At 51.6% G+C, this 27,861-nt stretch overlaps 1 protein-coding gene across 1 annotated transcript; it reads left to right on the top strand.

Moving 5' to 3' along the window:
- The first annotated feature begins 482 nt into the window (after positions 1-482).
- On the top strand, positions 483-27,619 carry SLC44A2 (solute carrier family 44 member 2 (CTL2 blood group)). The gene is given in 23 exon segments (XM_067560590.1): positions 483-531; positions 12,832-12,880; positions 13,202-13,275; positions 14,499-14,583; positions 15,442-15,488; positions 15,491-15,525; positions 16,173-16,301; positions 16,504-16,564; positions 17,192-17,315; positions 18,132-18,215; positions 19,042-19,154; positions 19,937-20,068; positions 20,973-21,072; positions 21,364-21,456; positions 21,720-21,804; positions 22,510-22,772; positions 22,900-22,994; positions 23,829-23,932; positions 24,429-24,502; positions 25,030-25,100; positions 25,375-25,463; positions 26,010-26,094; positions 27,000-27,619. Coding segments are annotated over 23 exon segments (2,157 nt in total). The 5' UTR covers positions 483-488; the 3' UTR covers positions 27,122-27,619.
- The last annotated feature ends 242 nt before the right edge of the window (positions 27,620-27,861 follow it).

The raw sequence follows: 27,861 nt of genomic DNA, 5'->3' as shown, positions 1-27,861 counted from the left end.
AGTGTTGGACCTAGGGTGGCTGGCAGGCCGATATCAGGAAATATGGACTGACAAGCTGATCTAGGTGGCAGATACCGGACGGTACGGACTGAAGTTCTGCTCTGTAATGGCAGGAGGTTCTGTTGGGCGCTGGATGATCTGGGCCGGTGATGCTCTATTGCACTGTAGGGACTGGCAGTCCCGGCCGACGCAGCAGGAGGTCGGATATTGGACCATATGGACCGACGGTGGGATGGGGCAGCCATTGGGCTATATGGCCCTGCCCCACCGGACCCCAGGATTCCCCCCACAATGCAGGCGGCTGTCGCAACAGGGGGCGGGGCGAGCGGTCCAGACAACTTCGGCGGCCCCAACTGTGGGGGGAGGGTGGGGACCGCGTCCCCGGGGGTGTGTCCTCAAGCCCCGCCCTCCGCCGGCGCCCCTCCCTGGGCGCCCCCAGTGCTCTGCCGGGCGAGCTGCGGCGCAGGAGCGCGGGGCTCGGGCCAGCGATGGAGAAGGAGCCGGGCCGCGAGGAGCCGGACGAGGCTTACGGTAAGGCGGGGCCCCGGGGGACAGCTCTGTCCCTGCCGCGCCGCCGAGCAGCGCTTTGCCCAGGATCGGGGCCCTCCCGCATCCGCATCGCCGGGCATCTGTGCGGGAAAGTGCCCAGGGGAGCTGCCCTCCCCGCCGATCTGCTGGGGCTCCGCCGTGGGGGCTGGGACCCCCGGTAGTGCCCCCCTGCACCCCACGCTTTATCCCCGTAGAGCCCCGAGGCGGCTGGCTGGTATTTATAGCCGGGACCCTGTAACGCCCAGGGGCTCAGCTCCCCCTCCCCCCCCACGCCCCGGTCGGTATTTGGGTCCAGGTGTTGCTAGGAGGGAGATCAGTGGGCAGATCAGTCCGGATGGTGCAAGGCGGGGGCTGTGGGGGGAACCAGGCCCGTTAGCTGGTCCCTACATGGCCGGGTGGCGAGGTGATGGCTGCTGATGTCTGCGGGGACCTGGGCGCTGTGGGGCTGCGCCGAGAGCGAAGATCCCAGCTGGGTGCAAAGGCAGGAGACCCTGAGTCCTGCCCTGGGGAGGGTGCAGCCTAAAGGCGATGGAGCCATGAGACCCTGGCCGAGATCAGGACCCCGTCACGCTGGGCACTGCCCAGACCCCGGGCTGAGGTGAGGGGACCGATGCGCCAGGCGCTGCCCAGACCCTGGCCGAGATCAGGCCCCGTCGTGCAAGGTGATGTACAGATGTAGCCTGGGAGACAGTCGCTGCCCCAAAGAGCTCACGGTCTAAGTAACCCCCGCCCCAGTGCCCCGGGACAGAGGACTCCCCCGTCACCCCTTGTGACAGAATTTTGACTCCCCCGATTCAGCTCACGGGGCAGAACAGGGCTGGGGGTCCCGGCTCTGGCCTTCCTTAAACACCCTGGTTTGTAACAGGCTCTTCCCTCTGTCCCACCCCCACCCCAGGAGCCCCAGAGCTCCCCACCCTGGTGATGCAACAGGTCTGAGGACCAGATGGCAACAGAGCCGTTGAGATGTTGCTGCTGTTTCAGTTCAGGCCATTTTGTGTGGGTGTGTGGATGTGTGTGTGTGTGTATGCAGGGGGGTTTGTTCTCCTCTAACGGAGGAAGAGCCGTGCGTGGAGCCAGCCCGAAGGAATCGACGGCGTCTTGGCTCCTGCGTGTTCACCGAGGGCTGGTGTGAATGGCAGCAGGGCCGGTCTCTGGTTTTCTCTTCCGGTGGGGGTCCCTGGAGGCAGCGTCATTAGATCTTTAACTTCACTGCACAACACGGCGCGTCGCTCCCACGGCTGGAGCCAGCTCTGCACACCCAGCCCTGGAGACAGGGCCCAGGGGACTTTTCCCACCCTGGGGCTAGCGGGGGTCTGCTTAGCTGGGCACATCCACTCACACGCTGCAGCGAAGACAGAGCCTGAAAGTAGATCTGGGCAGTTGCGGGGGGCACTAAAATAGCTGTGCGGCCTGGGCAGGGGCTATGCTTGGGGGCTACCTGAACCCCGTCTGTCCTGCGCAGCGCGGGGGCTGCCGGAGCTGGGGCTCACTCATCCACGGGTGCTGTGTGGGCCCCAGGAGGGGCGGCGGGCGCGGGAGGTGAGATCTGGTGCAGCGGGGCCCTGATCCTGGCAGCGGGTGTTACCGCCATCCCGAGCAGCGGCAACCCCTCATTCTTACACTCGATGCTTCCCCTGCGCCCGTCACCGTGGCATCGGAACCCCTCCCGGTCGGGCACTACGCGACGTGACCCTCTGACCCAGGGGATTCGCTGGCTATTATTATTCTCTCCCGAGACGAGGATCCTCCGTTATCCTCCCAACACCGGCCCACCGGGAGCACTGGACAGGGTGTCAGCAGCCCTGCAGGACGGGGAGAAATACCCTGTTTTAGAGGAAAGGGCTGTGAACTCGCCTGACAGGGCAGCGGGGGGGGGGCAGAGGTGTTTGCAGGGGATGTGCCTCTGTCCTTAGGGGCTCTCCACGGAGGGGTGGAGCCGTGTTCTCCCCACCCCCCCATAAAAGAGGAAGAGAGAGAAAGGGAGTTTCAGGGTTGGTAGCAAGTCCCGTGCAGGTGGAAGGTGTGGAATCGCTCACCACAGAGGCGGATGGGCTGCATTTGCCACAGGAGTGGCCTGGGAGGGGCCGTTCTGGGGCAGGGGCCTGGGATGGACCCCCAGACACAGTCCAGACCTGGCCGGGGATGAGCTGCTCGGTGGGAATTCACTCCACTCGCTGCCCAGAGGGGCTGGGTTCCAGGCTGCTGACAAGGGGCCAGAGGTCCCACACCCCATTCCCCGCCTGGCCAGCTGGCAGCGTTTCATCGCGTGGCATGCTGGGAGGAAGTGGACTGGCTGCCTTCCACTCATTCAGGACAGGGCGGGTCGCAGAGACACTCCCCCACCCCACCAGGGACACGCTGGGTTCTTTGCACTGGGAGCCCACAAAGCATCATGTCTCTTGGTTTCAATTGGCTCCCAATCCTGCTGTGTTTAAACTGGGAAGCCCGGCCCGGCTGTGTTTACCTACCCAAGTGCAAACGCCTGAGCGAGGAAGGTGGAAGGGAGATGCAAAGGACAGAAAGCGATCTGAATACAAGCCCTGCCACTGACCCCTCAGCCTAACACCTTCCTCGCTCCATTGTAACGATGCAGGGCTTTGCCAAGGGCTCTACCATCAGGATGCACAGGAACTGCTGCGCCTGCAAGAAAATGCAGCTGCTTCTGGGGTGGAGAGTGGCTGCTGCTTAACAGTGCACAGCAACAGCTTAGGGGGTGTGTGTGAGGAGTCCCTGTGTCAGTGGGATCTAGGAAGGAAGAATGTCCCAGAGAAAGACGGGCCTGGTCCCTATGTGTCCCACAGAGACCGTCACCTGAAGCTGTTGTGGTGCGGGGGGATGTTTCCCTTTCCGCCCGATGCTGCTCAGTCTCCTGGAGGGTCAGATGCTGCCCAGGGTCCTTATGATCCAGAGGCTGCTGACCTTGTCCCAGATGGAGGCGACGGCACCTCCCATCTCTCTCTGTCGACTCCTGCCCGACTCGAGGAGCTGGAATCTGAGCAAGGCCTCGGTTGAGTCAACCCATGGAGAGAGTTTTGAGGGGTGGTGGTCCCGGGATAGCGTGGAAGCAGCTGTTGGGTGGGGATGGGAGTGGCTGGCTCTGAGCTGCCCAGTTCACACGCCAGTCAGGACACCCTGGGGTCAGCTTACAGGACGAGCCGCAGATCCTGGCAGTGCTGGCAGCAGCGGCCAGGATCTGGACAGCAAACAGCTGGTGGTTCGGTGCAAAGCCGGGTGTTGGGGTCCGAGGCTGGAAAGGCCACAGGTGCCGAGACCACAGGACCACTGGGAAAGAGCCAGCGCCGTCCACGGGCTGCACCGAGCCCCCAGGACCAGAACGGCCTGGTCCTGGCACAGCCGCTTGTCACAGGCCCGGGTTCTTGTTTGGTACAGCCTGGTAAGTATGACATCCTGTTACAAGCCACACTGGGTCACATGGCGCTGCCTCCAGATGACTCGTGCTCCTGCCCCGCGGGACCTGCAGCCGGATGTTCTTCTGCTAGCGGAGGGCCGGGCGTGGGGCGAGAATGGCAGCCCAGGAAACTGGCATCCTCCGTGTAACGCCCGGGCGGGCCTGTGGCAGGGCAACCCCCCCTTGCACTGTACCTCCCTGCCGCTGTGCACACCCGGCCCTGGGGTCTTGAGGCTTCAGTCCTCACCACAGGTGCAGTCTGGCTGTGGCAGGATCAGCCTCTGATTTTAGGAAGGGCCTCAGGTAATGAACAGGAGATTGTGGCGTCTGGAATTGGGGAACTCGTCCTTCCTGTATCCTGGGGTACAGAGCGGGGAGGGGGCTTGGGGGCCTGCGATCCAAGCCGATCAAGAGACCGTGGGTCACACTAGCAGCTTTGCATCCCCAGACCATGAACTGGAGGCAGGGAGGCAGCCTGGCTGTGGAAATGGGGGGACATTGCCTGTGGGTATGTGGTCTCCATGGCGCACGTGGCTGTTTGACATGGGGGGCAGCGGCCACAGGCCACAACTTGGGCCGTTCCAGCAGGAGGAAACCTGGGCCCTGCTGAGAGAGGAGCTGGGAGGCTGAGAAATGGTGCTGCCCTGCTGGCTGTGACAAGGGGGGAGGAGGCTGCAGGGATGGAGCAGGGTGTTGGCAGAGTTCAGCTGGGGGGCAGGGCTGGGATAACGGGGCTGGGGGTCAGGACTGAGGGGCACTGGCAGAGCTGGGGGGCAGGGCTGAGGGGCACAGACCCTCCACTCTCCCAGGTGGTGAAATCTTTCTCAATTAAAAACCAAAACCAAATAACCTCCATTAAAAGAGGCTGGAAAACCCAAGTCAGTTTCCTCTGACCAAGGCTTTGAGCTGAACTTGCCTCTGCCATCCCCCGCCCGGCTCAGCAGGCTGGTCTCAGCCACTGCAGGAGGGGAGGGGTGGGGTGAGGGACAGACTCAGAACAAGTTGCCATTGTGATATTTTAGCCCTGCAGCGAGACCATGGCAGCCGGGATTGCAGGCTACGCCCCGCTTCCCTGGCCTGCTCTCACACCCCTCGGAGCAATGGGAAACAGATGGGGCTGGAGGAGCTGCGCAGACGAGCGCGAGGAGGGTTGGAGGCTTCAGAGCAGTGCCACTCTCAGGATGCTGAGGAATGCGAGCGGCCTTGGGTGTTTCCCGGGGCTCTGCAAACTTGCTGCCTCCTGTCGCTTTCTTTCTGCCTATCGAGCGCCCCTTTGATGCCGGCTGAACGGCAGATAAAAGCCGGCTGCATCCATCCCTTTTAATTATGCCTGAGCTGAGCCAGCTCCCACTTCATTTCCTGTTGATCGTGTTTTGCTTGCCAGGATGCTGCTCTCCACCTCCTCTGAACAGCAGCCACCAGGGCTGGTGCCCTCGGGCAGCCCCTAGCGAGACGGGTGGGTCAGGAGCTTTGTCAGGGTGGGTGGCTGCAGGCTCCTGGGCTGTTGGAGGGCAGCTGGCTCTGAGGGCGACTCTACCTCCTCACTAGGGAATAACCTAGTAATAACTAGGGAATAATGGAACCTGTGAGGCTGTGGGAGCTCTGAGTGGCTGGCTCTGGGCTCCAGGGTGTGGACGGAGAGTGGCCATGGGATGGTATCCACCTGGCTGGCAGGGCAAGGAGAGAGCAGCCTGCTGGGATCTCCCCCAAGGGAGATTGAAACAAACCCGCAAAATCCATGTTGGGGAGGAGAAGGACCAACGGTCACGTGATGAGAAATTCGGATGGCGATGGAAGGGCCCAGCTTAGCTCTGGGTGCATGAACCATGAGGTCAGCTGGCCACGCCAACGGCTCGGAGTGTCTTGCCAGCTTCCCTAGCCCTCGCCATCGTTAATGTGTGATCCTCACCCAGCCCTGTGCTGGAGGGCAGAGCTGTTAGTCCCGTGGCACAGCTGGGACCCGAGGTACAGAGAGGCTAAGTGACACAACCAAGATCACACAGGGAGTCAGCTGCAGAGTAGGGAATTGAGCCTATGTCTCGAGTCCAAACTAAATCCCTGGTCAATCCTTCCTCCCTCTGCTCCTGGATCTCACAGTCCCAACCCTCCAGGACTTGCCTGCCTCTGCCCCCAGCACTGCGGCTCAGGGACCTAGGGGCATTCACTCTCTGGGCTGTGGTGAATTTGCCATCACACCCAGGAGTTTCTTGTTCCTCTTTCCCCTCCCCCTCTGGTGTTTTTTCTCCCAGGCAGCTTGTGAATGGCAGAATGACTCATGGCTCAACAGGCTTTTCTTCCAGCAGCCTCTCCTGCTACTACTTGAATTCCGAAGGGGGGATTCCTCTGCTGGTGGCGTCTCTGCTCTCCCCAACCCACAAAGAAGCCGTGGGGCTGAGATGGGCAGAGGGGTGTGGGCACCTGGCTGGGGAAATCCCTCAGTGCAAGGCAGCAGCTCCAGGAGAGATGCCAGGATTCTCTCCCTCCTTCTCCTGGCCCAGCTTTTGTTTCAGAGCTGTAAATCGTGGCCAGCCAGTCTGCCCCATGACATCACCGCCAGCCAATGGGAGGCTCATGTGGGACTGGCAGAAGTCGCCCATCAATCTCGGGACAGTGAGAGACTGGCTCCGTACAGGTGGCCGCTCCAAAATCAGCTCCTGCGTTGCGCTGTCAGATGGAGTCCTGTGTCCTGGCCCGGTTGTGAGAGCAGGTCCCTCGGCAGCAAGCTGCTGCGGGGAGGTGGACTCTGTGCTGGCTCAGTGGGGCCGCATGGGATTTACAGGCAACCCAGAATCTGGCTCAGCTACTATAACGAGGAACTTGTCTAGTGCTTAGAGCAGAGGGGCTGGGTTCTGGTTCTATTCCCAGCTCTGGGAGGGGAATCTTGAGCTCAGAGCAGTGGGGCAGGGAGGGAGTCAGGGCTTCTGGTTTCTATTCCTGACTCTGAGTCAATGTGTCTAGTGGATATTTATTTACAAGCTAAATATAGTGAAGACGGTGAACCACAGCAGTGGGGAAGTGGCAGCTCAGGGGCCTCAGAATGGGAGTGAGACGCTCGGCCTTTCACCAGCCATTTCCATCGCAGCCCCAGAATGGAACGGGCCATCACTGTTGTGTGCCTTGACGCCAAATGAATTCGGTGGGTCTCCACCACAAACAGAACCAGCACAGCTGGTATCAACAACCGCTTCCAACTGGCTCCTGCCTCTGGATCGCAGCAGGAGAACCCTGCCATGCCATGGCAAACCCTGTGCGTGCCCTGAGGATCAGGTGAGGATTGGAGCTGACAGCTGGCACTGCCAATGGTGCTGAATACACGTTAATAACAAAACAAGCAGAACCAGCTTCCAGCTGCAGCCCTGCTCCTTGGTCCAGTTTCAGCAGCAGTGTTTCTGATTCTGGGTGGCTAAAAGAAGAAGAAAAAGTCCTAAGGTCAGAGGCATTGGCCTGAGATGTGACTGAGCCAGTTTCACATCCCTGCTCTACCAGACTCCTTGTGTGATCCTGAGCCAGTCGCTTAGTCTCTCTGGGCCTCATCTCCCATCTGCCCAATGGGGATGGTAACCCTGCCCCCCTGGGGTGTGTGTGAAGGTAACTACATTAAAGACTGTGAGATACGCAGATATTGATGGGGGAGGGGGAGGCAAATAAGTACAACAGATAGAAAGGCTTAAAGCTTTTTCTTCAATGACACAATTCTAAGGTCTTGTCTATACACAAAAGCTTAACTGTGTCGGTACAGTCACCTAGCGTGGACCTGATTATACTGATATAAAGGTGCTTTGTACCAGCCTAGCTATTCCTGTACTTGAAGGGAAATAAGCTGTAGCAGAAGAACACTTTTATTCTGGTATAACTGCATCCACACTAGAGGCTTTGGGAGTGTAACCGTATCAGTAACTGATGCAGTTCTACTGGTGCAAAACCTATGCGTAGGCCAGCCTTAGGCCCAAGTCAGCGGAAGAGAAATGTGCACACACCTCTAGATCTGCCTCTCCCACTCACTGTGCCTTCTCCTCGTTCTCCACACCAAGTGCCTTGCGAGAGGCAAGTTTCTTTTTCAGAAGAAAAAACCCTCAGAGTTTTTGCCTGTAGCTGCTGTTACACATTCAAAGCATGCACGATTGAGGGATGAAAGGGGAGAATTGAGCCTGACTCCAGCAGTGGAAGGGTCAGAGCCAAGCTCAGAGCATTGCACACCTGTTTGCATTGGTGTAAAAAGGCCAGAGTTTTCTTATTGAACGATAATACTTCCTCCATTTAGTTGCTTTTTGTGGTTCAAGCAGCTGCCTGTAGTCTCTGTGAGACTCCCTTCTCCCACATGCCACCACACTACCTTGGCACTAGGGCACGGAGCTGCTTTGTTGCCTCCTTTCTTTGGGGAAAAGTTCTTTGCAGGGTCAGATCCTCCTGTGTTTGGGGGAGCAAGGGTTAGTGCGAGGCTGACCACTCTATGCAAAGCTTTCCTGCAGTCCGGCCAAGTCTAGCCAGCTGGCTAGAATCTGAAAGTGCCTCCGTCTGAGAGACGTCTTGAGAGATCCCACGAGTGCTATAGAAAGAGACTTGTCCTGCTCTTGAACTGTGTCCTGCCTTGCACCTTGAGAGAGGTTTCCACCTTTGTTCCCATTTTGATGCAGGAAGTACTTGACATGCATTTGGCACAGGGCGTAAATGACCAGACGTGGCACAGGGCCTGGGAGAATCAGATAGTTCTGTCCCCCAAAAAACCCACCGACCCAGCCCTGTAGGAGTGGTTGCTGTCCCTTTAAATGTGCTCCTGTTTTCATTGGCTGCCCATAGCCACACCCAGTGGGAAAGGGACAGAACAGAAGCTAAGACAGTCAGAGAGAAATCAGTGAATGTGTGAAAGGCCAACACAAGCTGCCTGCAAATATCTATTACAGGTTAGACCAGTTCAGCCAGAGAGGAAGAGGGGACTGCAGGAGCCCGACTGGGCAACTGATCCCCAGCTCACGGTGGGACTTGAAAGGAAGCGAGTTGAGCGCCTGCAGCGAACTGCTGGGATGGGGGGAGACGAAGAGAATTATTATGGCAAACATGGTAAGAAAGTGTGTCGTGCAGTGATGTCCAGCATGTCTGTCGTCTCTGGCAGAATGATCTGGGGCCAAATTGGGACCTGCTTATGCCAGTCTCCTGTGCCCCCTTCTTGCTCCTGGCATTTTCTTGTCCCACTGTGGTGTGCAAGGGTCTGCAGTGGTTCTTGGCATCTGTGCTGGAGAGGGCAATTGGGTGCTTGCTGTCTTGCCTGCGTGCCTGATTGGGATGCTTTTTGTGCCTGGACCTTTGCCAGTAGCATTCTGTGCTCAGATGCTTTTCTGATTATGGGTGGAGAGTCTGGAATGGAATCTGGGCATGGATGGTCATGGCCAGCTCTCTGCAAATTCCCTGAACTTTAATGAATGTTTGACAGTCTAACTCCGTCAGAAGCAACTGACTTCCGAGGAGGGTAGAGAACACCCTGATTGTCAGAGTTAAACAGCTTCCTGGCTAAACCAGACAGCAGCTGCCTTTGCACTGCATTTCTTTTCAGCTGTGGGTAGTCCTGTCCTTAGGGCTGAATGGAGAAAAATTCTCTAAGCCGTGGTATAAAGGTGCCCTGTACGCATAGAGCTTATTCCCTTTCTCTCACAGGAATAGCTATAAAAGCACATTTGTAATCTGTGTAAACACTAGCTGGCTTGCCCTGCCTTACCTGGTGTAGTTAAAGCAGCATGACTTTTGTGTGGGCAAGCCCTAACTCCGTTGCAGTGAGTCACTCTGCTGCGTGCAGTTGGTGTTAAGAACAGAACCCTCCACTCTGACACCTCCTCCTTTAGGCTCCCATGGCTGCAGGAGGTTAACCCTGGAGCCTCTCTGACCTGCATGGCTGAGAAGCTGGGGCCTCCAGTTCTCCTCTATGACCCTTTCTGCAAAGGTTCAGAGTTCCCCTGGTGTCTTTTGGGATACAGCACTGGTGGTGGAGATATCCCCCCTTGCTTTCCAAGACATTGTACAGGGGACTAGTTTGGGGGTATTGCCACAATGCTGAGGCATTTTTAGGGAGGTGGACATTCCAGCAAAGGTAGCAGTTGCTGCACTGGAATGACCCAGGACTGGAAGAACAAGGTGTGGCAGCAAGTCAGAACTGAGTTGTGTTGGCAGAGTGTGGGCATGGGGAGCCCAGACCTGGATTAGAAGGGTGTAGCTAGTCAGGACTGAGATGCACTGGCAGAGCGTCCAAGCCTGGATTAGCAGGGAGGGTTTGCATGTTTGGACTGAGGTGCGCCGTCCAAGGGAACCTTGTGCTGTCAGTTCCAAGCAGTGCTTATCAGCTGCTCATTCTCTGAGCAATGAATTACGATATCCCTGAAAGAGGGAAATCCAGTGAGTAGAAATCAACAACTGTTTTGTTTCATGGGTCCCAAGTGTCCTGCTGAGAGCTTTGGGATCTCTGTAGCTTGGCAAATAGGTCCTGGTGCATCTTTTGAGTGCTGAGCTGGAGCTGTGAACCTACCGTCACAAACTCTTCTGCATAAACTCTCCTCTACGGTTGGGGGTGGGGATGCAGCTACTTCTAGTGTTTGCGCAGACAATTCAGCGAAGCTGGCAAGAATCCTGCTCTGTAGATAAGTAAAACAGGGGCCTTGTAAACCACTTTACTGCCTGTGCACAAGCAAAATAACCAGGGCGGGTGCTGCGTGCATGTGCGCCTGTGTGTGAGACAGAGAGACAGACAGAAAAACAGTGCACACTCATGTCTCTTCCAGAAGTGCGGCTGTAAGTGAAAGGATATCAGATAGCATTTCTGGTCTACATATGCTACCCTGGCTCTGTTTTTTCCAGGAAATCCACCTGGTTTCTCTTTCAGAGCATTAGTGGACGTACTCCTTGTGCACTGGCTCTTTCCCTTATCCCTGGATTCAAACCTGGGGATATCCCAGCAGCTCCTTGGCTTCTCAGAGTGGGATCCGTTCCTGGCTCCTTCTCAGGGCGGGAGGCGATGAAGGGAACAGTCTGGTTCCAGCTGTTGACTTCTATCCAAGGACTGTTTGGTTGGGTTAGGGCGGTTGAAGCCTGTTGAGTGAAGGGATTTCTGGCTTAGATTGAATCTTCTTAGGCCTGGAGCTGGCTCTGGGTAACTTCAGTGTGAGGGCCCTTGGGCCTCTTCCTGATGCTCCTAAAACATTTCTGGTGACTTTCTCTCTTGGAAAATTCCCAGGAGCAGAATGGAAACATTTGCTGAGAATTGGCTGGGGATCTATGTGGAAATTTGTTCTCCAGTCAAGCACTGAATTGTTTCCAACCCTGGACAGTAGGCGCATCAGAAGGAGGAAAATGATGTCTTTGGTAGATTATTTTCCTCCCTGATTCTTGGTGGTCTCCAGGCCTTTGTTGTAAAGCTGAAACCTGCTGCCAGGTACTGCTGCTGTCTTCCTCCATCTGCATCGTCCATGGTGCCAAGATGAGGATATAGTGTTCCTCTTTTCCCCGATCCTGTCTCCTGTGATGTGTCCCCTGCTCTCTGGTGTCTCTCCTGTCCCTGTGCAGTGTTACTGCTACTGCCCCCAAATTAGGGGTGCCAGTTCCAGGAAGAAAAGAAAAAAAATCTAGGGGAATAAAGTTGGTAGGAGCGTTCAGGAGAGAAAGGCATGTTTTCATGGGCTGCGCATGTGAGGACGAGATAAGACATCTGGGTTCTGTTGCTGATTCACCGTGTGACTCTGAGGAATGTAATTCTCCATTCTGTGCCTCACTTTCTCCATCTGTAAAATTATGATTCTGACTGGCTTCCCCAAGGGGTTGAAGTTTAAGGGATAAATTGTTTTTTGTTTGTGAAATGCTTTGAGATCCTTGAATGGGTGGCACTGGGGAAAATCTGGAATCGTTGGCTGGCAGAGGGTTAGTATTTCCTTCCTAGGAGCATTACTAATTGTTTTGGCTCCTGTGATTTGTCTTTATTTTTAAATTCTCCACTCACCCCAGTGACTTAAAGCTGTTCTTGATGTGATGAAGTGTTAAAGTAAAAAGGTGAGATTGGAGCCCGGTAGACCTGCCGCCCTGGAAAGCGCCTGCAGCTGGCTGTGAGCACAAACTGCCTCCTGGTGTTTTTAGAGCTGCCTGGAGCTATTGGTATTTGTTGATATTTGAGGTGTGACAGAGGCAGATGAGGGTGGCTGTGTCTCTGCTGCTCTTTTATGCTGCTGGCATTTTCCTTAACTTCCTTGTTCCTGGTGTGGCTAGGATCAGCCCAGAAAGTGATGCTTGCAAGGGATTTCCTGTTCTTAATCTTTCTTGCACATCTCATGGAATTGAAGTTCACTTGCTCACAAGAGCCCCAAACTCATTACTAACCCTTAGAATCCTGGGAATGCTTCCTGTCAGAGTTCTTCTCTTCCTGTTGGGAAGAAATTCAACTGCCACAAATAGACAATGTTTACAATTAGACTTCCTCAACACTCCTTCCCCATCAGATCACGGCAGATGTGCACAACTCCGATTTTGGAAAGTACATTCAATGGGCCCTGGTCTGCCCTCTGTTGTATCCACGGGGCTCAGTCTGTGACTGCAAACATCAGAGGCAGTATTGTCAAGTAGTTAGAGCCATGAAAAGTGGTGTCCCATTCCTGGCTGTTGCATTGATGGACTGTGTCCCTTTGGTCATACCACTTCCTCAAGCTCTGCTTCAGCTGCCTGCCACCTGATTAAAGGATATTTGTCACAGATGACCAACACCAATATCTGCCAAGCTCCTGCTGCTGCTGGCATGAAGTAGCTCCATAACAGATCCTAGCAGAAAGAAAGGGAGGGGATGTTTACCCCGCTGTCCCAGTTCTATTCCAATGGATGGCTAACTCAGTGTATTTGTCCCTTTTTAGGGACGCCACAGAAATATGACCCGACATTCAAAGGTCCCATTTATGACAGGTAAGAGCAGCCTCTCAGCAGCTGGCCATAGGAGTGGGGTGCTCCCAGGGTGAGCAGAGTGTAGCTCGCTTCCTCTTCAGGTGCGTCCCAAAGGCGCTCCTGAGAACCCGTTCTCCTCTGACAGTCTGGGGTAGCACTAATATGAACAGGTGACTGGGGAATGCTGATTGCTGCAGGGGCCATGTCTCCAGTAGAACATGGATGCGACTGGATTCTGCAGGAGGGTGCTGGGAGGAAGCAGGGGTCCATAGTGAGAGCTCCAGTCTCTGCTTTTCTGGTGTTAGGGCATGATCTTGTCTTGGCTTTTTCTTCCTCCCACAGGGGCTGCACTGACATCATCTGCTGTATCCTCCTCCTCATTGCCATTGTGGGCTATGTCATCGTGGGAGTCGTAGGTATGCACCATGTGGCCCTTTCTTCCTTTCTCTGGTTTCTAGGAAACAGAGTTTTATTTGTCATCCTCGATGCCACCAGACTCAGATAATGGCGGGGCTGAGGCCTAACAGGGCATTGGGGTGCAGTAGACACTTGGTTGGGGTGAAAATGCCAGGTTGACAAGCAATTAAATGCTTGTTGTGTGGTGACATTGTATCGATTGTGTGTGAAGGAGTAGCTCACAGGGCAGTACTCGGCACAGTCCCCAGTGCCCATGCAGTAACAGAAGATGCTTCTGGGTAGGAGGGATGGTTCTCCTCTTAGTGAGCAATGGAGAGCACCTAGATTTCTGGCTGAAGGACTTGCAGATTGTGGAGTTGTCCTTGCTCCTTGAGGCAGCCTTCCTGTGATGTGGCACAGCTTCTCCCCAGCTTTCAAGCATACACTGCCATAGCCAGTCTCCTGGAAGCAGGTTTATTGTTCAAACATAACCAAATAAACAAAGAGAGTTCCTCAGCTCACCCTCGATCCCAACGTTTCATGGCCTCCCCTCCCAGGGGTTACTGGTAATCCTGCTTCTTGCAGCTTCCTATTTCCAGCCAGCTTCCCTGCTCCTTCTGGACGCTGGTGCCAGGGTTACCTGCTTGAGCACCTGGTTCCTTGTTCCGGGGACCCACCACCAGGGCTAGCTCCACACCTCTGTGGTTTCTGTCCTCGGGCACCACCTGTCCCAATCATTCCTCCTCTTCCTGTCCTTTGACAGGCCTTCCTAGCCCCATGGCTAGCCTGGCCCCCTTTCATTGCCTTGGCTGGGCCCACCTGCTCCGACACAGGGGAGCCTGACCTGGTCTGTTCACAGGGCCCAATCCCTTTAGCTCTTCAGTAGCTGCAGAGCCAGCTCTGAGCTTTCAGCTCTGGAGCACGGTGGTCCTGGGGGCAGGTTGTTGCTTCGTGCACTGCCTCGGTTTTCTGTGTGCTCCTGCTTCGTGAGAAGGCAGCATGTCTGGAAGAGACTTGTCCATGTATCAACAGCCATGTCCGCACAGAGGAAGTCTTGGGAAGGTGACCCAGGATGAGGCAGCCCCATTTCTTTGTTTGGAGAGGAGGCTGTTTCTATGAGATCAGTTGTTAACTGGTGGAGGCCGTTGGCCAATGGCTGACTTAACAGGTTGATAAAACAGGTGAGGTGGGAGAAGGGAATGAAGGTTGCCTGGTTAATTGTAGCTTCTTCCCTCCCTTTCAGCATGGACACATGGTGACCCCCGGAAGGTGATCTACCCCACAGACAGTCGTGGGCAGTTCTGTGGCCAGCTGGGAACTCCCAATGAGTATGTGCCTGAGATCTCTCTTCTTTTAATAGACTGAAAGGAAAACCAGTTTGCCATTGAGTGGGAACACTGAGTAATCCTGCCATTGCACCATAACACCAATAGATGCAATATAACCTCAAAATACTACATGCTTGATTTCTTGGTCCCTACAACTCCATTCCACCATATCTCCGCCTCTCCCCTCTTCTGGCTGCTAGGAAGGGGGAGATTTGCCCTTTTCCCTCTCCCCTCCCCAGCTCCTGGGAGGTATAAAGTGGGATACCAATAATCCTATCTGTTTGCTCAGTGCTACCTTGCAGTTTTCAGACTGTGTTAGGACCCCAACTCCACTTGTTGCTGCCTGAGACTAGGCAAAGCGAGAAGAGCTCTGATCAAACCAGCAGAGACCACTAGAGCTGCAGAGAGAGGCTGTGGACCTAGTCTGAGCACACAACCTTTTAGTCTCCATTCACACCCAAGTGTGGGTCACTATTATCTTCCAAATGGGAGCTCCAGTTCTAATCACCCAGGAAGTGTATTGGTGCAATTCTGTCATCCCAAGAGATGAACCTCTAGGCCACTTGCCATGGAGCAAGATACAAGGGCAGGACTGGAACCAGGTTCTCCAGCCTGGTGATACAGAGCATTTGACTTTAGGTTCCTGCTCCAGCTCCTTGAAGCGTGAACGGGGAAGCAGTATAAATGCCTCGAAAGCACACGACTGTCTTGATGGGGAGAGGATAGAAAGTGTGACTTCTCCATTGCAGGGCCTGACTTCAGGCCTGGAGTAGAGGTGGTGGTGCGGGAGGTTCCTGGGTCCCATGTTTCTCTCTTGGACAGGAGATTCCAGAAACTGAAATGTCGCCTTGTTTGCAGGAACAAGCCTTTCCTGTTTTACTTCAACATCATGAAGTGCGCCAGCCCCTGGTGCTGCTGGAGTTCCAGTGTCCGACCAAGCAGGTAACACTGCTCTCTGTAACCTCTCATGCTCCCATCCAATACCACTGGTTGCTGCTTCTCTTGGGGCCCCGGCCACTGCTTCGTTCTCACTTGGAAGGTTTGAGAGCTTTGCAGTGTCCCACATGCTGTCCTTAGCAGATGGGATGCAGCGCTGGCTTGCCGCTAACACAAAGATGGCTGTCTGGGAGCAGGGGGTGTTGCTTTCCATTCAGCCATGAGTGAATCCTGGGTGGGTACTGGGCACTGTGCCGAGTTCCTAGAGCACGTGTCTCCTGGTGTTTGTGTCTCAGTGTTTAGGGAGAGAGAAGCTACTTAGTGTGAGATGCCCTCTCTTGGTTACATCTGGGCATTGCAGCTGTCCCTGAGAGCCTGCATAGGGAAAAGTGCAGGAACAGGAGCAAAAATGAGAGGCTTCTGCCGGTGATTGCTTTGAGTTTTATGGCATGATGGGCAAGGGCTGAACTACAGGCTGAGACTGGATGGACAGGACCCTAGCTAGCAAACTGCTGCCCCTCACCCAAGAGGGAGCCGTGACCCTGCATCTCTGTCTCATCCGCTCCTCTCTGATTAATAATGATACTTCGCTCTTATACACTGGCACTCAGTTCTTTCAGTCTGATGTGTTGTGGATGTCTGAACTCTTTCAGATCTGTGTGAATAAGTGCCCGGATCGGTATCTCACGTACCTGAAAGCCTACACTAACAGGATACTGTCTGCCAAAGACCTTGAGTACTATCAGCAGTTCTGTGTCCCAGGATTTAACAACCAACAAAAGGTAAGTTGATGGGTATGAAAGGAAAGGGATGTATTTTAGACTAACTATTAGAAACTGGTCCCAGTATGGTGCCATTTTAGCCTCTTCTTTCTCTGTTAACCTGATGCTTGCATGCTTCTCCAGTGGAAGATCGAATGGTCTCGAATGGTGTAGAAATTCTAAGGCTGAGAATTTCATTTAAACTTGTGTCTCTCTCCCCTAGAGTGTCCCTGAAGTGCTGAGGGATGGAGACTGTCCGGCCATGATCACTCCCAGCAAACCTTGTATGTGTGACTGGGAAATGGAGGAATAGAGGCTGGGAAGGGTCCTGGGAACTGAATACGGGTAGTTTATAAGTTCAGACAGGTTTGTTGCCTCTGCGGCAACAGCATTTGAGAACATTGTACATCCAAGATCGCTTTGCATACAAGTGTATTACTGCCAGGTGGTTTCCATGGGTCTGTGTCCCCCTATCTAGGATTTGCTCCAGTTCATTCCCTTGCAGGTTGCTTGGAAGAGATCTGTGGATACACGGATGCAGCTTCCTTCCACCAGTGGCACATCCAGCCAGTTGGGACAGGGTATTGAGGCAGCAGTAACTGAGCAAACCCCCGCTTAAATTTCTGGATAAGGGCAGGAGCAGACCAGCTGTTGGGTTTGGGAGCATGGTTTGGTGATTAGAGCTGGGGAACAAGTCAGGTTTTAAACCCGGCTCTGCTGCTGGCTTGATGTGTGACTATGGCAGAGTGCCTGTCCTAATCTGTGCCTCAAGTTCCAGTGAGGCTGACACCGGTGTAAAGCACTCCCTGTTAGCCTTTCCAAGGGTGTTGGATTTTCCTGATGAGGCAAGCGGCTATTAGACTGTTTTGCTCTCCAAAGCTCACCTGTGCCTCTTGGGCTCTGTCCTCCAGTGGCTCGCAGGTGTTTCCCAGCAATCAACGCCAAAAAAGGGGTCATCATGGTTGGGAACGAGACGACCTTTGATGATGGAAGGGGACGCCAAAGGAACGTGACAGAGCTGGTGGAGGGGGCCAAGTGAGTTCTGAGTCTCATCTCTGAGGAAAGGTAGCCTGGATGCCCCTGGGCTTGTCTTCACTGGGAAAATTGTTCATTTTAGAACGTGACCTTAAGGCATCATGGTAAATATCCAGATGTGAAATACTGGTTAGCAGTGAGAGTAGACAGGGACTGTCACATTGCACACCATGTCAGCAGGTCGTGATTAACTTTGAGGTCTAGGCGTCCCTTCTTGCAGTTGCAGGAGTGAATCAGAGGCTTGGCTGTACCTAGCAAGAGGGTGGGGTGTTCTTAAGCACTATAACACAGTGGTTAGCTCAGAGTTTACCTCTTTTGTGGCAAGCTCCTTCACTGTTGTGTGGCATTCAGGAGAGATGATAGTTTCACTTCCTACCGTTCCTGGGGCACACTAGATTACAATTGTTATTTATTTGTGTTATGGTCACACCTCAGCCCTTAGGCATGGATCTGGGACCCACTGTGCTAGGCTCTGTTCAAACATGGAACAAAAAGAGGGTCCCTGACCTAAAGTGCTTACAGTCCAAGTACAAGACAAGAAACAGGTGGAGAAGGACAGACAGCTGGGGCAGCACAAGGAAACAATACTGGGCAGTGGTAACAGCTCGCCAACTGCCTAATCACTATCAACATTTTTGTAGGCATCACAGCAGTTTTAAAAAGGGAGTTGAAGGAGGACAGTGAGGTAGGTTTGAGGATGTTCAGTGAGAAAAATTATCTGAGCATGGACAGGGTCTTGGTCGACCTGTAGAGGTGATCAGAAACTGACATGCCTTTCTCCCTCGCACCCCTTCACTCCGTTGTTTTTAATTCCAGAAAAGCAAATGTTGTTCTGGAAGCAAGACAACTGGCCATGAAGATCTTTGAAGATTACACAGTTTCCTGGTACTGGATAATAATGTAAGCAGAAAACCAAACGGCTGAGCTAATGCATACAAAGAACATTATGTCTGACCCCCTTCCAGAGAGAGATGTATGGGAATGGAGCCAGAGAGCAGCTAGTGCGTAATGGGGGCAGGGTCTAGCAGAACATGCGCTGTCTGAGAACAGTGCTGCATTTGAATGAACATGTTCTTGCTGGTTATGGATGGGTTTTTCTATCCCCTGTGTAATGAGGTGATGGTGGGAATTTTTCACTCTGCTTTGCTGATGGTAAAACGGTGGTAGTGGAACTATGGTAAAATAAAGGAATGTAGAGAGACTAGCTGGCTTGGGATCTGACTGGAGTCCAGAGGCTGTTTTGTTTTATTTTTTTACCCTTCTGATTCTAATCCACCACCAATGTGCCAGTGGCTGAGTCATTCACCTCTGACTGTTGGGCATCCTGTGTGCAATGAGTTTGGTGGGTCTCGGTCCAATTCTTAGTAGGACATGTGTTGCCAGGACTTATTGTCCCCCTTATTGGTAGCCTCAATCTAGAGACCAAGGATTTGAACAGGCATTGGGGACTGACTTCTCCTCTTCCCCTGCCAAGAATGAGACACACAGAGAAGGCAGTTTAGGGGAAAGTTTGCTTTGATACTGCCTGTGTTGCGTCTGCTCTGGGGACAGAGGACTTCCGTCAGTGAGGCTGCTAACTTAGCACCTTCTGCTGTTAAAGTTCACAGGAAAAAAAAAAGAGACTAAATCAGTTAACGCAGGGTACAGAAAATGGGAAGCTCTGACATGGACTTGTTTCTGCCTGTGGTTCTGCGCTCATGGGCTTGCCACTCTCTTCCCTCCACAGAGGTCTAGTGATCGCCATGGTGGTCAGCCTCATCTTCATTGTCCTGCTCCGCTTCCTTGCTGGGATCATGGTTTGGGTGATGATCGTGCTGGTGATCTTGGTGCTTGGATATGGTGAGTGGCAGTCGAACCCAGGGTCTCTGACGTGAGGCTGGCTCCAAGGATTCTCTCCCTCCTTGCATTCACCCTGCAGAACTCTCTAGGACTGGTTTAGTGACTTAGGTCACAGCAGCTCAGTCTGTGGTCTAGCCTCTCCTGTTGCACTGTGATACTGCAGTAGGGTGACAGGGCTCTTCTGACTAAAGATGTAGTTATGTCCACTGACTTATGCTGGCAGGTGGGTCCTATTATTTCCAACCCAGGATACAAGAGGGGACAGGAACGTCCGTCTCTGAGGCAGAGGAGCAGGAAGTTTTGCAAGGAAAAGCCTAGGAACAGATAACAGTCAGAAGTTTATTTACAATAACAATAAAAGTAAGCTCGAGGAAGGGGGCAAGTTTGGACCATATCCTGCATGTATGTTTTGTCTAGACTATGGTGGGAACACACATGAACATCAGCTGGGAGGGGAGATCTGACTAAGCTGGCTGACATCTTTTAGTTTGTCCACACTTTCTTTAACACTAGTTTGTCAGGGGCAGGGCCAGAGGCCCTCTACAGTTATCAGCTATCTCTCGGTCTGGAGCTCCCCCGAATGGTTAGAGAGCAATTGCTCCTATAGATATACATTGACCAAAGCCACCTCATTCTTACATCCTAAAGAGCTTACAGACCCTCCCCATGGTCTCCTTTTGAGGATATTTCCTGCTGGGTAGCTGATATTCTGAGTATGAGGTTAAGCAGAGGCTGCTAACAGCTTCACTCTAAAGCAGTCAAATCTCTGCTTTTCACTGCAGGAATCTTCCATTGTTACATGGAATATGCCCGACTAAAAGGAGAAGCAGGCTCTGATGTCTCACTGAAGGACCTGGGATTCCAGACAGATCTACGTGTCTATCTCCACCTGAAGCAAACGTGGTTGGCCTTCAGTAAGTCTCTCTTCTGCTCTACTGGATCTGCGCCTGGTACACTGCAAACAAATATAGGGCCATGGGACAACAAATGCCCTGTGTGCTTGTTAGATGCTCTGGAAGAAGAGGCTAGAAAATAAGACATCATGAGGGTTTTAGATCATGCTGTGCTCTTATGTGCATGTGGGATAGAATAATGATGGGCTTAGAGGGTGGCTTTGCTGATGCACAGCAAGAACTCATCTACCTCCACATGTGATGTCCCAGTCATGGGACTGAGTTCATGACAGCATTTGACAAGCAGAAATGCGAGGCTGGGCGGAGAAAGGGAGGGTGAATTTCAGTGCTGGAATGACAGCTCTGGGAGACAGGAATCCTCAATCTCCATAACAGGCCCATCAGCAAGGGCAGTGGCAGGACATATGCCTTATCCCCAAGCTCCTCTGGGAATGTGAAGGTGAGAGAGTTCATCCTCCATGGCCTTTCAGTCCTCTGACTTTCTGCTGAGGCTACCGAGAAGGTCGTCATTTCGTGTCCCTCTTGTGACCTGGACACCTGGGAACTGGAGAGAAGGGAGAACTCCTTCAGAAACCAACGTCTAAGAATGACAATGACATCGCAAACTGAGCAGTCAATTCTTTGGAGAAAAATGAAGACAGTCCCCTCAGAAGCGAATATCTAGGAGGATAGCTATGCTCATAGCCTCTAAAGAGTTTAAACCCAGTTGTATCAGTGGTAATGCTACTCTCACAACCCAAAATTAGTGGGTGTCCTTGGGACTCTGTGGGAGAAGAGGGGGTCTCTTCACAGTGAGCTACTCTCATATCTAGGGGCCAGCATTGTAAGGTCCTACCACAAAGAAACTGCTGGCATCCAGAGCTCTGATCATGGTGCTACTCCAGGTTTCTCTTCTCTCTTTCAGTGATTATCCTGTGCATCGTGGAGGTGATCATCATCCTGTTGCTCATCTTCCTCCGCAAGAGGATCCTCATTGCCATTGCGCTCATCAAGGAAGCCAGCAGGTGAGCTTGGTGTGGACTGCAGCAGCGGCACATAATAGCAGGGAGTGCTGTGCTCACTTGGAGGAGTGCTGAAGGACCAACTCTTGCTGGATCTAACACACAAGCCAAGTCTTCTCCTGTGGCCCATGATGGAGATGGCTGCACATTGACGATCCTGAACCTGTGGTGGGAAGGTTTGCGGCCAGTGCAAAACAAGCTGCTGTCTGTGGAGGGTTTCCACTCCACCTGTTTGGATTTCCCTTGCAATGGGAGGATTTTTATTGTTTATTTATACTCTCTCTTCCCTGGCAGGGCTATTGGTCATATCATGACGTCGCTGGTGTTTCCTCTGTGCACCTTCTTCCTGGTGTGTCTCTGCATTGCTTACTGGGCCAGCACCGCTGTGTATCCTTCCATCTTCCTCTCTCCTCCACCCCTAAAGAAATCCTGGTGTAATGGGGGCAGAAATCACACCTCCCCCAGAAAGCTAGAAATGTTGTGGGATTAATTACTTGCATGTATCCAGAATTGTCAGCTCAGTCTCATGATCATATTTGGAAAAAAAAAGGGGGGGGGGTGATAAACAGGATGGTAAGAGCATTGCTGTGTGAGAGAGAGAATTCGGTCAGTCTCCACAAAGTTGAATCCCCTTAACTGCTTCTTCCTAGTTTCTTATCTACCTCTAATGAGGCTGTCTACAAGGTGTTTAATGAGACTGACTGTGATTATGCTGGGCAGACCTGCAAACCAGAGGTAAGGGGCTCTCTGAATCGTCACAGCTGAACATACTGAATTTAAGATTAGTCTCTTAAGTGGACATATTATGCAAAAGCCAATTTGGTGGCTACTGTAGCCTCCAGCTCTAGGAGTACCATATGGATCCTATTTGCTATGACAATCTCTCGGGCTAGCTAAACTATACCCTCCCCTCCCTTTGTTGTTTACACTCTTCATATCTATTGATTGCTCTCATAATCCTCCTTTAGCCATTGTACATACTTAACCCTCTCCATCTCCAATGCCCTCTCAAATCACTAATTCTTACAAGCCCCCCTTGAGGGTGGGAAATATATATTCCCATTTTCCAAAGGAAAAACTGAGGTGCAGACTTGGTCTAGGTTGCAAAGGAAGTCCTGTGTTTGAGTTAGAATTAGAACTTGGGAGTTCCTGACTGCTCACCCTGAGCTTAGTTTGTGCCTTTACCCTTCGTCTTTGTGATGTTGAGGCACCAGGGGCACATACTCCCAGGGGCTCAGTGAGTAGTGTGTGTAGACACGTTCTTTCACCCATCTGAAATGCAACTGTTTCTAGGGTTGAATGTGGTGTGTGAGAAGTGAAGAATAATTTCCTGAACTCAAACTCCAAAAGTGACTTTTGGGTTTGCAAAAACTACTGTCTGTCTAGGTTCTTGTATGGTCATCATCTCTGCAGACTCTGAGCATCTCTAATTGTCTCTAGACATTCAATATGACCAACATCACCAAGCAGTGCCCGGATGCCCGCTGCCTCTTTGCTTTCTATGGGGGTGAGACGGCCTACCACAAATACCTCATCGTCTTCCAGATCTATAACGCCTTCATGTTCTTCTGGCTGGCCAACTTTGTGATTGCGCTGGGTCAGGTCACACTTGCTGGAGCCTTTGCTTCCTACTATTGGGCCTTCAAGAAACCTGATGACATGCCAGCTTTCCCCCTCTTCTCCTCTTTTGGTCGGGCACTCAGGTAAGTATTGGAGCCTTTCCAAAGAGGGGTTTGGGTTTTCTTGTTGGCTATAAGGGAAATTACCTAAAAGCAAAAATGCCAAGAAGCTGCATCTAACAGAGGTCCTCTCTTCCTCTTCCCATGGCAGGTATCACACTGGCTCGTTGGCCTTTGGGTCTCTGATTCTTGCCATCGTCCAGATAATCAGGGTCATTCTGGAATATCTGGATCACAGGCTAAAAGGTATCCAGATGAGGATAGTTTGGGAAAGGGCAGATGGGTGGCAAAGAAAGTGAGCAAAACCTCTCCATGTCAAGTCACATCCCAGAATAATTTGGTCCATGTAAACAGATGGTATTCTTGCCCCTTTCCTTTATATCTTATTTAACATAGGCACTACTTTATGCTTCCTTCTGAGTTTAGCTGTTCCTAAAGGTTTTCTTACATACTCCTTCTGGGTAGGAGCTAACCCACTTGGTTTGGTTGGCAGAGAGTCAGTAGAATAGCTCTGGATCTCTCTGCAGACTTGCACCTGACATTCTGTTACAGTCCTGTTCTGACCAAATGACTTCAGTGATCATGAAATGTGAGCTGTGAATTAAAGTGCAAGAGCGGCATGTAGGACCTTTCTCCTGGTATGATTCTCCAGAGCACCCTCTCTGTCCACAGTAGTACAGTTCAAGGGGTAGGGCTCTCACTCCAGATGAGAGAACTAAAATCCCAATGCTTCGGCCAGCATGATGGCTGTGGCTTATTGGAATATCCAACCTAAAACTGACATGGGAAGCTGAGGATGAAGTGAGGGACTGATACTTGCTCCCTCTCTGAGAACACTTTTGACTGTGGATGGCTAAAAAAAGAAAATTGGTTTGTTTCCTGAAAGTATCTGTGCAAAAGAAGATAGTTGTCAGCTACATCTGTCAAAGTGATGGTGCAGGAGTGGCTCTCCGGGAGCAAAGAGAAAGGAAGGGCTGGAGAACAGATATGGGTGGGAACTATGCAGTATTTGTGTTGCTGTTTCAAAGAACAATTTTCTCTTCTGCTCCTCACTCTTTCCATTCTCTCTTGTGCTTTTAGTTGCTGACAATAAGTTTGCTAAGTTCTTGCTGACCTGTCTCAAGTGCTGCTTCTGGTGCCTGGAAAAATTTATTAAGTTCCTGAACAGGAATGCATACATCATGGTAAGGACCCCAGTTCAAGAATGGCACCAAACAGCTGGTCAGAAAGTCACCGTAGATATGGAGATTCTCAAAACGTTGTAAGGGGCTGCTTCTGAACACTCCTTCCCATCCCATCAATGGTTGGCTTCCCCTTGCTCCATGAAGATCCTAGTTAGGTCTTAAGAGGCACTGACTGTCTTATGTGTGTGGGTTTGGACTCTTAGTGACACATCCAGCAGTGTCCACAAGATCAGCTGCCATTGTTTTTGCCCTGTGTACTAATGAGAGATGGCACTGACTTCAAACAGAGCAGTCTGTTGGCACATTGTGCCCTGTCTGTGTGGTTAAGGGAGGGAGTGGTTCCCTTCACCCTAAAGCAGCTCTGAATGATTAACCTGTACAGTGACAGTTTGTTGACAAATCTTTAGGCTTCAGGGAAATATCTTCTGGAAAAGAACATGCCCCCTACTGAGTAACCCCATTTCTTTTATGTTTCCTCATTTGTGATCCTCTCCAGATTGCCATCTATGGCACCAATTTCTGCACTTCAGCCAGGAATGCATTCTTCCTACTCATGAGGAACATTATCAGGTAAGAACCTGGAAACTGGGGGAATTCTCCCTACTCTAAGACTACCCAAAGAGGAAATGATCCCTTTTCCCCAGAGCTACTCTATATCAGGGTGGGCAAGGGGTAGCTGACTGAGGACATGACGTGCTTAAAGCCAAATCTATGAAAGTGACTTTGGATGTCTTGCTACAGTTAGGCGACCTGTGGAAGAAGGTATGTTGGGAATGGGGAATAAGAGGCAGCACCCACCTAGAGGTAAGAAGACTAGGAGACAGCCTCTCTGGCTATCATATGTAAAGGTGGAATTTGCACCTGAAACCATTTCAGAGGCCTGTGTGAACAACTGACTCTCACTGTAAATATCCAAGGTCTGTTTATCTGCCAGGTATCAGGTGGGTGATGCAAATTGGCTCTAATTTTGCACAGGCCATCTTGTCTTTAGCCCCTTAGCGACACTTATCCTGTCATCTTTAACAGAGTCACTGGGGAGCTCTTTTCTCCCCCATTCTGGAGGATACGGAAAGGCACTCACATCTCTTTGTTTTTAGGGTGGCTGTTTTAGATAAAGTCACAGATTTCCTGCTCTTCCTTGGCAAACTCCTCATCGTGGGAAGTGTTGGTAAGTTTGGGATCTCAAGGCCAACTTCAGTTACTGCCCCTCCCCCCGAACCTTGTTGTTGTAGAGAGACTGATGAATGCTGCATGTCCTTGCATCTTCTCAGCTCTTGCAAATCTCCCCAGCCATTTGAGGAACCAAATTCCTTTCCATAAACCCCCTTCTAGGTCTCTGAATCCACTTGCCTCCTCCCCCTTCAATCCCCCATTATGCTGCAATTTCTTGCTTGTTACTAGTGTATCTCACAAACATCTGGATTATTATTTTTCCTCTCCAGGAATCCTCGCCTTTTTCTTCTTCACCCAGCGGATAAAACTGGTTCAGGACACCGCACCTCCTCTCAATTACTATTGGGTGCCTATTCTGGTGGGTGTCTTACTTACCTTACAATGAATGTAGGGACTTTAGCATTTCTCCAGAACAGGCATATCTTGAGCAGAGAAAGCTTCCCCTGCTCATTGTCCTCCGGGGTCCCTCTGGGTAAAGGAAGGAGAGTTCATTCTGAGTTTCCCATTCAAACCTTGGCTTCTCTGCAGAGTCAGCCAGGTAACACAGAAGCACATCTCCCGATAGGCACTTCCAGGCAGCTGCAGTGAGCTAAGCCTGGCCAGCTTCCCTTCTCTGGAGCTGCTGAACCTTTATGTGCCTGACTCAGGTTGGGCAGGACTGTCTCTTCCCCCATGGAAATGAAAGGGGGAACAGTGAGTAGAGTTTGGCAGGTCTCTTCTCTCTTTCAAGAGACAGACCTTCTACAACATCTTACTCTCCATACTGGTATCAGGTTATAGAAGCCCAGGGCAGAAGGGATCATTGTGATCATCTAGTCTGACCACCTAACAGAGGCCAGAGAACTGCCCCAAAATAAGTTGATTAGGATGAAGCATTGAGGTGACAACCCAGTTTCTCTTACAGACTGTGATCGTGGGCTCTTATCTCATTGCGCATGGATTCTTCAGCGTCTATGCCATGTGTGTGGACACCCTCTTCCTCTGCTTCTGTAAGTAACTGGGCTGCATGGGTTTTGGTGCTCAGTTGAGCATTACTTTGTTTTGGCTACACCTGTCACCCCAGAGGGCCAGCCTGGGGAACTGTTCTCTTGTGTTTAGCTCACGCTGCCTTTCTTTAACTACTTGTCCCTTCACATAGTTTGCTTCTGCTCTACTAGACTATTTCCACCAACATGGCTTATGCTTATAAATGAGAGTAGCAAACCCCAGAGAGACCCTCCGATCTCCATCCTTCCCCTTCCCTATAATTGAGGTGTCATACTTTTTTTTCTTAGTCTAGTCCTTCCTCATAAATCTCATTGCCATTAAAAGGCTATTATGGGCACTTGCAAACCTCCAACCTTCCTTGGCCTTCTGCATCACAGCTCCATTAATCTCAAACACTTCCTCTCGTGCATGGGCTGCAAGGCTAAGGGTATGCCCAGGGCTTAGAGCACAAGTCTTCAAAATCTCCCCCAAGAGCCGTGTACAGAAATTCACATGCACAAATTATGCATCTGTGATTTAAAACCTGAATAAAATTCAGATGGATGGAAGAACTTGTGAAAGCTAACTCCTATCATTTCTATAACTGTGATATTCTCTTCTGCCTCTCCCCTTTCACCACCCCCATCACTCTAAAAAGCAGCTCCTGTACAACTTGCTTGTTAGCAATAGAAACTTGTAGCCCAAAAGTAGACTCTCTGTAATCTGTTTTAGTTTCTCTAAATTTCTTGGTGCTTTGATCTCGGTGGTGGAATCTAATTGCAACTAACGTCAATTTTTCCTTCTTTTTTCTCTCTCTCTCTGTTGTCTTTCTCTCTCCTTTTTGCTTTGCTTCTTCCCTTACTCCTTCGCTGCTTCTCATTCCTCCTTTCTGTGGCCGCTTCCTTCATCTTCCTGGGGTTGCGAAAAGGTGAAGACCTGGAGAGGAATGATGGATCTCCCGAGCGACCTTACTACATGTCGCCAGAGCTGAGTGAAATCCTGCTGAAGGGGAGCCTAGAATCATCCAAAAGTGCTGATAGCCAAGGATAGGGCTCAACTTTGAGTGGGGGCTAGCACATGTGGGTGTTTTGTAGAAGACTTGTGCTCACCCAGCCAATCTGTAATTGCGTGACATTCTTCCAAGGCTCCTCCCTGGCAGTGGTGGTGCATAATTTTCAGCTGGTTGTCCTTGGAATTCTTGAGGGTAAAGGGGGCATTGATTTTGGAAGGTCAATGCAAGTGGATGAATGTTGTATCAAATCTATGTTCCTTCCCTCTAACTAGTAGTCTTGTACCAAAATGGGTGGAACTGTAATTGGGACTCTTGTGCATTTGACACAATCATCTCCTAGAATGAAGCTAGAGTCCCACCTGTCCATTAATGCATGACAGGTAACATTTTGCTAACTTAACCAACAAGACCCTGTCTCCAAAGAAGCCAAAGTTGGCTTTTATATAAACACAGGATAGTATATGTCTCACTTATTAAAAAAATTACCTTGCATCCTCCTCTACTCTCAATTGTAGCTACTTCTTGAATGTCCCTTACAAGTTGGCTGACTTTTGCTCCGCCCTTTTCTATGCTCTATTTGTGGGGGAGCTGTTTCTTTGCAGTTGGTGAGATGTTAAGTTTGTAGAATGATCAAGAGGTTTATAGCTGCCCATAAGTCACTATTCTGGATGCAACTATATTTTCCTCTTTATTGCTCAGCCCACAGCTATTTGCAAGGAGAAATTAATCACTTTTCTCACTACTCTTTCTATGCAAAATGCAGCTGGCAGATCTGAAG

This window comes from Emydura macquarii, unplaced genomic scaffold (genome assembly GCF_026122565.2).
Source record: "Emydura macquarii macquarii isolate MOO-44397 ecotype Brisbane River unplaced genomic scaffold, CSIRO-AGI_Emac_v2 contig_2292, whole genome shotgun sequence".
Classification (NCBI taxonomy): domain Eukaryota; kingdom Metazoa; phylum Chordata; order Testudines; family Chelidae; genus Emydura; species Emydura macquarii.
The sequence above is the reverse complement of the archived record's forward strand: the minus strand, read 5'-3'. Positions and strand labels throughout refer to the sequence as shown.